The sequence below is a fragment of the Hemicordylus capensis genome, chromosome 9 (assembly GCF_027244095.1).
Source record: "Hemicordylus capensis ecotype Gifberg chromosome 9, rHemCap1.1.pri, whole genome shotgun sequence".
Taxonomy (NCBI): domain Eukaryota; kingdom Metazoa; phylum Chordata; class Lepidosauria; order Squamata; family Cordylidae; genus Hemicordylus; species Hemicordylus capensis.
Window position 1 is genome coordinate 26,900,495 of NC_069665.1, and position 10,898 is coordinate 26,911,392.

The 10,898-nt window shown below is 45.1% G+C and overlaps 1 protein-coding gene across 4 annotated transcripts; it reads right to left on the bottom strand.

The window, feature by feature from the left end:
* Window positions 1–4,181: 4,181 nt before the first annotated feature.
* SDR42E1 (short chain dehydrogenase/reductase family 42E, member 1) lies at window positions 4,182–10,221 on the bottom strand. 4 transcript variants are annotated; one of them, XM_053270437.1, is made up of 3 exons: window positions 10,104–10,221; window positions 8,966–9,033; window positions 4,182–6,692 (listed from the first exon to the last, which is right to left on the bottom strand). In XM_053270437.1, exons 2-3 carry the CDS (start codon window positions 9,031–9,033, stop codon window positions 5,582–5,584), a joined length of 1,179 nt encoding a protein of 392 aa, XP_053126412.1. In that variant the 5' UTR covers window positions 10,104–10,221; the 3' UTR covers window positions 4,182–5,581. The 4 variants fall into 4 exon arrangements, with proteins under 4 accessions (XP_053126412.1, XP_053126411.1, XP_053126413.1 ...); XM_053270436.1 differs by having other exon boundaries at window positions 9,923–10,201; XM_053270438.1 differs by lacking the exon at window positions 10,104–10,221 and adding an exon at window positions 9,825–9,910.
* Window positions 10,222–10,898: the final 677 nt, after the last annotated feature.

The following is a 10,898-nucleotide window of genomic DNA, read 5'->3' on the forward strand; positions in this document are numbered from 1 at the left end:
TTTTTAAAAACAATATTCTAAAATAACATTAAAAACAATCAAAACAGTATCAGTTAAAAGCCTGGGTGAACAGATGCGTCTTTAAAGACTTTTTCAAAATTGTCAGAGATGGGGAGGCTCTTATTTCACTAGGGAGCGTGTTCCAAAGCCTTGGGGCAGCAACGGAGAAGGCCCTTCCCCGAGTAGCCACCAGACGAGCTGGTGGCAAATGCAGATGGACCTCTCCTGATGATCTCAATGGGCAGTGGGGTTCATAACGAAGAAGACGTTCTCTTAAAAACCCAGGGCCCAAGCTGTTTAGGGCTTTATAGGTTATGACTAACACCCTGTATTTTGCAAATACAGTTGAACTGGAGATATTCCACTTATGGGATGGGGCTGCTCTGGGAAAAGCAGAAGGTCCCAAGTCCCCTCCCTGGCAGCATCTCCAAGATAGGGCTGAGAGAGATTCCTGCTGCCTGCAACCTTAGAGAAACTGCTGCCAGTCTGTGAAGACAATACTGAGCTAGATGAACCAATGGTCTGACTCAGTATATGGCAGCTTCCTATGTTCCAACCCTCATTCTGGTAGCCACCTGCCTAAGCTAAGAAGAGGGAGGGGGCCCCAGAGAAGGGCCTCCAAAGAGGATCTTAGTTGATGGGCAAGCTGTCAGACACCCCAGACCTGGGCCATTTAAAATAAGTCCATAAATGCGACTTCTGTGCAAACAGAGCCCTTACAGGTGCCAATGAAAAAGAGCTGTCTTTGTAGTTCATGCCTAGATTTATAGTACTCATTAAAAAGCTTTGAAGTGTGAGGGCTTTGAAGATGTAAAGGGAGACATAAATTCAAAGTGGTATTGGGTTCCTTTTTTGTAATTTCAAGGAGAAGAGGTATACTCTTTTTTCGATAAAAATTATTATTATTTTTTGTAAATAGCACTGCTAGTGCTGTGATGTATTTTCCCCCCTCTTGTGTATGTGGTAGTACTGGAGATCTAATTTTCATCCTTTTATCCCAGAGGGATGAGAGAAATAAGAAATCCTGTTACTAGAAAAGAGTTCCTTTTGACTCTGCGTTTCTACCACTAAGTAAGAAAACAGGGTTAATTTATACATGTCTGGAAGGTGAACATTTCCCCCCAAAGACCACAAGAACTGATACTATATGTTGGCACAGCAAAGTTACCAGGGGAATTACGGGGTCAGTTTGAACAATACAGTATAGCATCCTCTCAGCCTGGCTGCATGCCAGTCAATCCGTCCCGACAGCTCCTTCACACATCAAGCCCCCGTTTTGTGTTGCAGTCTTCAAGTGCTTTGCATGCACTAAATAGCACAGTGGTGTAGTGTAGACTAGGATCAGGGAGACCCGAGTTCAAATCCCCAGCCTTAAAACTCACAGGGTGACTCTGTGCCAGTTACTCATCTCTCAGCTTCACTTAACCTCGTAGGGTTTTTTTTCTGAGGATAAACAGGATCATATACTTTGGGCTTTTGGAGGAAGGTAGTGTGTCGTCAAGTCGGTGTTGACTCCTGGTGCCCACAAAGCCCTGTGGTTTTCTCTGGTAGAATACAGGAGGGGTTTACCATTGCCTCCTCCCGTGCAATATGAGATGATGCCTTTCAGCATCTTCCTATATAGCTGCTAGCTGATATAGTACCAGCGGGGATTTGAACCGGCAATCTTCTGCTTGTTAGTCAAGTATTTCCCCGCTGCTCCACTTAAGGTGACTCTTGGAGGAAGAGCGGGATATAAATATGGTAAATTAAAATAAACAAACAAACACAGGTGGTTTTGGAGGTAGGCACTTAGTTTTAACGGGAAATAGTCCTTTTACCAGAATCAAACACTGTTTGGGCTCACAGAGCAAGCCGATTATTCCTCCAACTGGAAAAGCAAGTGTGTTAGAACCCCAAAATGCTTGTTCTCTATCCGCTCGGCTAGTTCTGTGGCAGATTAATCAGCTGCCATTAATTCTGGCTGAATCGGTTTCCTAAAATATCATATCCTGCTGTCTGTGATTTCCAAGGTGTTTGGAGAAGTCAGAATAAATTTCATTCGCCAACATTTCTTGTTCTGTCAATGCCTATTTGCAGCTGTAGATCAACTTCAATAGCTCTCTCTCTCTCCCCCTCCATCTCTTTTCAACTGTGCTCTGGATAATTTATATTTAGCACGAAGTAGCATGCTAAAATTCCTAAACATTCTGACACAGTACTTGAGTTCAAATAATTACCTACATGGTCTATACCAGATTGCACAGAAAAAGAGAAAAAGGCTAAAGGATCATAAGCTTAAAGCTCGCCAATGCTAACATCTGTGGATATTATTCCCTTTGTTTTAAAAAACAGTGTTACACAGACTACAAGTTTCCCACCCTCCTTTTTACTAGATATATTTTTTCTTCAGTTTAATTTTAGAAATCAAGCTGTTGAATTCTTTTTCCACAACACATTTTAAATGGTATCTCTGGAAGTTGGAATAAGTGGTTAGTGTCAAATTACCTTCATTACTTATTTAAAAGTTATACTCCAGCTTACAAAAATTCAAGGTGGATAAAAAGAAATTTAAAAATACAGTTTGCAGTGAAAAGAACCAACACAAAAAACATAAAGCCAAACCCAGAACAACTTTGTTCCTAGTATCCAAGATCAGAAGCCCTATTTACATTATGATCAACACTTGGACAATCTGTGTACAGTATAAAGATGAGATCATCTATATGTACACACAGTTATTCACACATTATATCCAGTGTTGTCTGTCATAGGGTTCCCAGATGATGTTGACTACAACTCCCATCATCCCCAGCTAGAATGATCTGGGAATTATGGGAGATGTAGTCAACAACTTCTGGGAATCCCTGTGACAGAGAACACTGTACAATGTACGTACAGAACACTTCTTATCAATGCATTGCATCCGAGGGGATTTCAGAACACATTTTCCAGGATTTCTCATGAATTTTAACTGTTATAATTCTGTTTTACGTGGTTGTGTACACTGCCTAGAGATGTACATATCAGGCAGCATTAAAATATGCTAAATAACTTTTGCTTCTCTGCGACTGGTATTTAGAGGCATCTTGCCTTTGAGGCCACCTGAGAGACAAGATGCCTCTAAAAACCAGTTACATATTGCTCTGGGAAGAGCGGAAGGTTTCAAGTTCCCTCCCAGGCTTAAGAACAAATGAGCAGCCCTGATGGATCAGGCCCAAGGCCCATCTAGTATAGCATCCTGTTTCGCACAGTGGCCCACAAGATGCTGCTGGAAGCCACAGGTGGGAGGGCATGCCCCCTCTCCTGCGGTTACTCCCCTGCTACTGGTACTCAGAGGCATCCTGCCTTTGAGGCTTGCGGTGGCCTATAGTCCCCTTCCTTATACCAAGTTGGTCCATTGGTCCATCTCGCTCAGTATTGTCCACACTGAGTGGCTTGGGCTCTCTGAGCTTTCAGTCAGGAAACTTTTCCAGTCATAAGAACATAAGGCTTCTCCAAGATAGGGCTGAGAGAGATTCCTGCCTGCAACCTTGGAGAAGCCGCTGCCAGTCTGGGTAGACAATACTGAGCTAGATGGACCAATGGTCTGACCCAGTATATGGCAGCTTTTATGTTCCTATGTAAGCTTTGAGCCTGATCTAGCAGGGCTGTTGTTATGTTCTAAATAAAAAGACATTCGCCTGACATTCTCCAGAAACTTCAAATGTAGGTTACAAACACTGGGCAAATGCCAACAGCCCAGCTTGGGAACCCGACTTTGGCAGGTTCATACACAACACACGCCCCAACCCCACCACAAAAGGGCATGCTCCCCGGGAACCTGACTTGTGGAAGATCATGCGAAGGTGCCCATTCTGAAAATCCTTTTAAGCTCTTCCACCTCAAAGCTTAGAATTCAATTCCTACTTTCTGGGATTCAGAAGAAAGAGAGGAACAACCTGAATTCAATGTGACTGCCGTTTCTGAAAAGCATAAGCTATTTAAGCTGCTCTAATTATGAACTTTAATGGATCAATATAACGATTAACTCCAAGAGTAAAACTGCGGCTCCCTAGATTATAAATTTAAAATCTGTTAGCATGGACTCTTTGTGCTTTTAACGTGGTGGATGGAGGAAGCCCGGAAGAGTTGCCTGTAGCGGCAGTTCCAAAACGATTCATCTAAATATTAAACCAAAGTCTCTTATGGCTTACATGATCTAGACCTGCTTCAAGTTTTTTTTATTTTGCAGCTTCAGAAGGAACATTATAAGCAAGGGAACATGAAGTAAGAAGAAAGCTGAAGTCTTTGGAAGAATGATTCTGGGAAGAAAACTTTGAAGTCATAAGTTGCTAGAAAATTAAATATGATTAGCATTTTGTACCCATGGGCATCAACTTGTAAGCAGGGATTAAAAATATATACACATAAACCTTGAGCTTTTTCAAGCAGATGGGCCCAGCAATTATTTGCTATTAACCTGCTCTAGAAAGAAGCAATAAAACGTTACAGACGGAAGAGAAGAGAAGCTCAGAATAGCCTGTCCATGAGTCAGGGCCACAAATTTTGACCATTGTTTCCATCTCAGGGAATGAATGCATCTCTTGCAACGTTGACCCGCAAAAACTGATAGCAGTGTGGCACTTGCAGCTTTCTCTATGTTATTACCCCTTCCTTATCCCTACCCGCAAATGCTTAGGGTAAAATTGCAGACATTTTTGCATAAAGGGTCATTTTTGCATAAAGGGTTCGGATGAAGTTTAGAGTAACAATGAACAAATAATTGTGCTCTCTCCATGGGGTAATCTTTGGAGGACATTCCTGCCAATTGTCATTTCCATTCCTCCGACAAAATCAATGAAATCTAGTAGTCTTTTTTCCCGTTTATAACATTTGAAAAGCTTTTAAAACACCATTGTACATTTGGCCCCTGCAGGCTGGAAGGTCAGGACACAAAAAGCATAAGAACACACTGGAAGCACTGCAAGGCTATTGCTTATTTTCCATCTCTAGGGGCATAGACCGTGTCAAAATCACATGTGACCCCCAGAAGGTACTGATCACCCCATCTGGCTCATGTACAATCCAACATCCTGTTTTCTGCAATGCCCAACTGGATGCCTTCAGGCAGCCCCCAAGCAGGATACGAAGGTCTGTCCTCCATGAATTTGTGTCATCCCCTTTCAATGCCAGCTAAGCTAGTGACCATCTACAACTTGTGCAAATGAATTCCATAAAGTAAACTTTGCATCATGCGATAGAGTACTCTGGGAGGAGAACTGGCAATCCCCCCGCCCCCAGGCAATATGAAAATAAGGCCTCTTCCTGACATATCTGTCTTTTAGCAGCATTTAAAAACAAAAAAAACAAAAAACCACCACCCAAAGTCTGCACTGTTAAGAACAAAGAAACAGCGCTGCTGGATCAGGCCCAATGCCCATCGAGTCCAGCATCCTGTTTCACACAGTGGCCTACCAGATGCCTCCGAGAAGCACACAGGCAAGAGGTGAGGGCTTGCCCTCTCTCCAGCTGTTGCTCCCCTGGTACTGGTACTTAGAGGCATGTTGCCTCTGAGGTTGCAAGTGGGCTAAAGCCACCAGACTAATAGCCACTGATAATGTTAGTATTTGGTCTCCCCACTGGATGCTCTTACTGCTTTGGGGAACCACGAAAGGACCAGCACGGCAAACAGTACGACAATGACCGCATCTCGAAACCAGTGTTTGATGGTGTACCTTCCAAGCTTCTGACCGTGGCCTTGGGATTTAAACCACTCAACCACTTCCTCTAGATTGTACTGTTGGGGCTCGTATCCCAGCTCCCTCCTGGCTTTCCCCAAGCTGAAATAATGTGTGACTCCCGTTTTGTAAACCTCGGTGCGTGTGAGGAGGGGCTGGAAGTTATACAAACGCCTGACCACGAAGTGGACCATTTCCGTGAGAAACGCGAAGAAGTATACCACGGAAAGAGGGAGGCGGAGCGTTGGAAACGTGTAGCCCAAGCTCTCCACCAGAGGGCGGAAGAACTCAAAGTTGTTGACTGGCCTACCGTCGGAAATGTAGTACGCTTGGCCTCCTGCCTTATGCTCTTTGGTAGCTCGCAGAGCTTCTGCAGCTAAGATATGAGCTTCTACTAGATTATCGACATGCACAAAGTCCACTAGACTGCTCGGATCCCCATACACAAACTGGAACCACCCCCGTTCGATGTAGTTAACGATTCTTGGAAGGTGTCTCCGCTCTCCAGGTCCATAGATGCCAGCAGGTCTCAAGGCACAAGTTCTTAGGGCCCCTGGCAGGGTCCCATTGGCCTCCAGAACTTTCATCTCAGCTACTGCTTTGGTCCTGGAATAATGGTCAGGGTGAAGGTGGAGAGGCAAGTAAGGCAGAGACTCATCCCCATTTTCAATGACTTGGCCCCCAAAGACGACATTGTAGGTGCTTGTGTAAACCAGCCGTGGGACTCCGGTTCTCCTGCACGCTTCAATGACATTCTCGGTTCCTTTCACATTCACGTCTTCGATACGTTTCCAGTTCAGCTGCTCCCGGCCAGACATTCCGAAGGAAGCCGTATGGAAGATGCAACTCACACCTCGGAGTGCTTCCTCCACTTCAGAGGCTACACGGACATCGCCCTGCACAAATCTCACTCCGTCCGGCATTGCTTGGATGGGCTCCGAGACATCAAATAGAATCACACCCACTCCCTTTTTGGAAAGGGCACAGCCTAGACTGCAACACAAGATACAACGCGTTACTGGCAAAGACTCCAGACCAAGAGGCATTCCACTGATAGGCTAGAGGCAAGCACTAGAGGACTGGAGTACAAGCTACAATAGGAACATAGGAAGCTGCCTTATGCTGAGTCAGACCCTTGGTCCATCTAGCTCAGTATTATCCACACTGACTGGCAGCACTGTCTCCAAGATTTCAAGGAGTCCTTCTCAGCCCTACCTGGAGATGCTGCCAGGGATTAGGAACATAGGAAGCTGCCATATACAGAGTCAGACTCTTGGTCCATCTAGCTCAGTATTGTCTTCACAGACTGGCAGTGGCTTCTGCAAGGTTGCAGGCAGGATTCTCTCTCAGCCCTATCTTGGAGATGCTGTCCGGGAGATAAATTGGAACCTTCTGCATGCAAGCATGCAGGTACTCTTCCCAGCGCGGCCCCATCCCCTGAGGGGAATATCTTCCAGTGCACACATGTAGTCTCCCATTCAAATCCAAACCAGGGCAGACCCTGCTTGGCAAAGGGAACGATTCATGCTTGCCTCCCCAAGACCAGTTCTCCTCCCTTTTCCGGACCTTCTGCATGAAAAGCAGTGCTCTACAACTGAGCGATGACCCCATCCAGATGTTCCCTTTGTGGGTTGGTGGACATCAGTATGGATTTGACAGCTGTATGCATGAAGTAACAAGCTTAGCTATCACAAAGTGGTTACACACCATTATAGGCTGCAAACTTTCATCACTAGATTAATCAGCTTGAACCTTGTTGATTCATTGGTGGAGAAGATGCAATATATTTCATACCTCTTTCAGTAACAAGAGAGGCACTTGTGGAATTAGTCTTATGGAAGAGACACTTCACATTATTTTCATAATGTAAAATATATTTAAATGTAATTGGTTAATCAGCTAAACAAATTATTTAATTGATCGGGAAATCCACAATAATTCCATTTGCACTCTGCCCTGTTTCGAAGGATTTTAGCACATCACACAGGAGGATTATCGCATGTTCTTGACCACTACATAAAGCCAGAACGGTGCAGTGGTTACACGGCTGGACTGGGGTCAGGGAGACCCGGGTTCAAATCCCCATTCAGCCATGCAACTCACTGGATGTCCCTGGGCCAATTATCTCTCAGTCTAACCTACTTCACAGGGTTGCTGTGAAGGTAAACATACACATGTGCAACGCTCTGGACTCCTTGGAGGAAGAACAGGATATAAATGCAAAAATAAAACTTTAAAAATGCAAAAGGCTTGTAGGTCAATAGCAGAAAAGAGGTTTTGCTTCATCCTTTCAAGCTCCAGTTAAGGCTTCTCGGGTGGGTCATAGGAAGGAACCCTGGATGAAACTCTAGATGGCCGCTGCCAGTCAGTGTAGACAATTCCAAGAGAGACCAATGGTCCAACTTAGTATAGGCAGCTCACCAGGCAATTTTCTTGCACATATCCAATAACTGCGCTGCAGAATTACCCAATGGATTGTGCCTCACAGCATCTCTATCTTCCACTATAGCCAAAGCAATCTACATAAATAAAGGCTGCAGATCTAATCACAGTTACCTGGAAGCAATTCCTAATGAGCTCAGTGGGACATTTTTCCAAATAGACATGCACAGGCACTGTTTGCTAGGTCTAAACATTTCATTTCGTGTTTTCCAAGGCAAAACGTTTAGAAACAAAACTAGGCAATAACCCCAAACGTTGAGAAACAAACTAGACAATAACATTTTGAACATCAACTTTCACCCTTGATAGAAAGACATCAACAGAGACATCCCATACTTGAAGCCAGTATTTTATCCCATATTAAAAGCACTCTTAGAGAAGTCATAAGTGTTGTGCTATTTTTTTTCAGACTTGCTTTCATAAAGCAAGACAAATCAAGTCTGCAGTCATCACTAAGGAAGCCAAAAAGTAATTGTTTCAAGCACTACTGCTAAATATGGCTCAGCTTTATTGCTCCATTTATTCTAAAATAAAGCTTTAACCCTGCTAACTGAGTAAAAAAGCAAAGAGGGGGGTAATTTTATAATGATGATTCTTCTCTGTTTAGCAAGGGGGAGCAACTGCCCTTATCCAGCCCTAGCACAGCATATCTCCAGTGGCTGTTGCTGGTGTCTCCCTTGGGCTTCTGTTTGGATTATGAGCCCTTTGGGGGCAGGGAACCACTATCCCCCCCTCCCCCGCACCTCATGTAAACTGCTTTGAGAACTTTGGTTGAAATGTGATTTATAAATATTTGCAATACTATACTTGATAAAGGCACTAACCGGAAACCAAAATAACCACTTCCTCCCGTAATAAGGATGGTTTCTTTGACGGGGCTTTCTGCTTCCATCTATAAATAAAAGAATACATGGTACAATTATTATGATTTTTTAAAAGAAGGGATGCGGCATTTAATAGTTGTTATATCCCAAATACGGCATAAGAAAGGTCCAAAGTTTTTAATAAAGCCACAAGAGCCCATCTATTGCACATACGTTACACAAAATACTGCCTTATGCCGAGTCAGAGCATGGGGCTATCTTGAGCAGTCAACACTGACTGGCAGCAGCACTCATTGAGGATTTCAGACAGGGGTGTTTCTCAGCATTACCTGGAGATGGCAGGATTTGAACCTCATCCCCCCCCCCCCAAAAAAGCAAGATAAAAGAGTATAGTTAGAGAAAACACACACCCCTCTAAACATTAAAGATAAATAAGAACAGGAGAGATGGTTTCATAATGAGGGGGAAAGTTCATAAGAAGAGCCCTGCTGGATCAGGCCCAAGGAGGCCCATCTGGTCCAGCATCCTGTTTCCCACAGTGGCCCACCAGATGCCTCTGAGAAGCCCACAGGCAAGAAACGAAGGCATGCCCTCTCTCCTGCTCTTGCTCCCCTGCAACTGGGATTGAGAGGCATCCTGCCTCTGAGGTTGGAGGTGGCCAGTAGCACTCCAACTAGTACTATTTGCATTAAAATGTTAAAATATTAAGCGCTCCATTCGACAAGGCAGAGGCGCAAGAAGACACAACCCTGAACTGCCCCACTCCCTAAATGCAATGCAATCCCCGCATTAATCATCATCATGGCTTCCCTCCTCACGAGCTCAGATTTCTGGGCTAAAGAGGGGAGGAGAAACTGACAGTCTCAGGCCTGGCAGCGGCTTCCACCGGAGCAAATCCTCCCTTGCAATGCTGCCCGCTCGGCTCCTCCTGGCACAGCGACCTCCTCAAGCCCCTACCTTGCAGCAGCTTCCAATGGGGCTGGCTCCACCCGATCAGCCTGTCTTTGCTCCTCCTAAAAAGGCAGCTGCTGCCAGCCTGGGCAGGGCAGGTTGCTTTTCACTTTCGGCACCCTCAGGAATACCCTCCCCTCGCTGCCTCGAGGCATGCAAAACCGAGCAAGGCGGATAAGCGGCTCACCCTCGCAGCAACCCCTTTCTCAGCCTGCAAAAGAAACTTTCTCGGCTCGGGTCACTGGGGCTGCCCCTTTAAGACCACCCAGGCTTCAGTAGCGCCGGCATGGCGTCTTCCTTGGAGCCTTCCGTACAGCAAAATGGTGGCTCCCGCCCGAGGCGGAGCTTCCGTACAACAAAATGGTGCGCTCCATTTGCTTTTCTCTCTTCTCTCTCTGTGATTGAAATGCACTCAATGCAAGGCAATTTGGATTGAACTAACATACATGCAGCTGACTGTGCAAAGCCAGGACATTGCATTCTGAATAGGTCTGCAAACCCTAACTGAAGCTATTTCCATATAAGTTTTTTTTCTCCTCACCCCCACCCAAGCTATTAACATCTCCAGGATTGATTGATTGATAATAGATGCCATCATACCGATTTCTGGAGGGTCCAGGGCAGTCCGGGAGGGCTGGAATCTCCTAGTAAATATCCTTATTACAGCATCACCAGTGTAGTTTAGGTCAGCTAGACAAAACAGGTCTGCCTGGGGTGGGTGGGGGGAGAGCCACACCGGCTGAGTTTCTGCCTGACTAAAGCACGGATTTGCAACCTGCTTCCATTTCTCGCCCAGCTGCGTTTCTTCGCAAATGCAACAGGTGGCGAAATTGCACTTGGGAGCTGACATCAGGAGCTTGTTTTGATCATCCAAAATGTTGTTCTTGGGGGATAAACAGACCATGAATGAAACAACAGGGGAACTATTTTGTTTTGGGGGCATTTGGATTCAATGTCCGTGTTTATATTACAGCCAGCGTTT

Bases quoted from the DNA above. Each gene is read 5' to 3' on its own strand.
- SDR42E1 (XM_053270435.1), bottom strand. From the start codon at position 9,053: ATGTATTCTTTTATTTATAGATGGAAGCAGAAAGCCCCGTCAAAGAAA. The intron at 6,688-8,965 runs GTTAGTGCCTTT...GTTGCAGTCTAG, and splicing joins AGTGGTTATTTTGGTTTCCG to GCTGTGCCCTTTCCAAAAAG.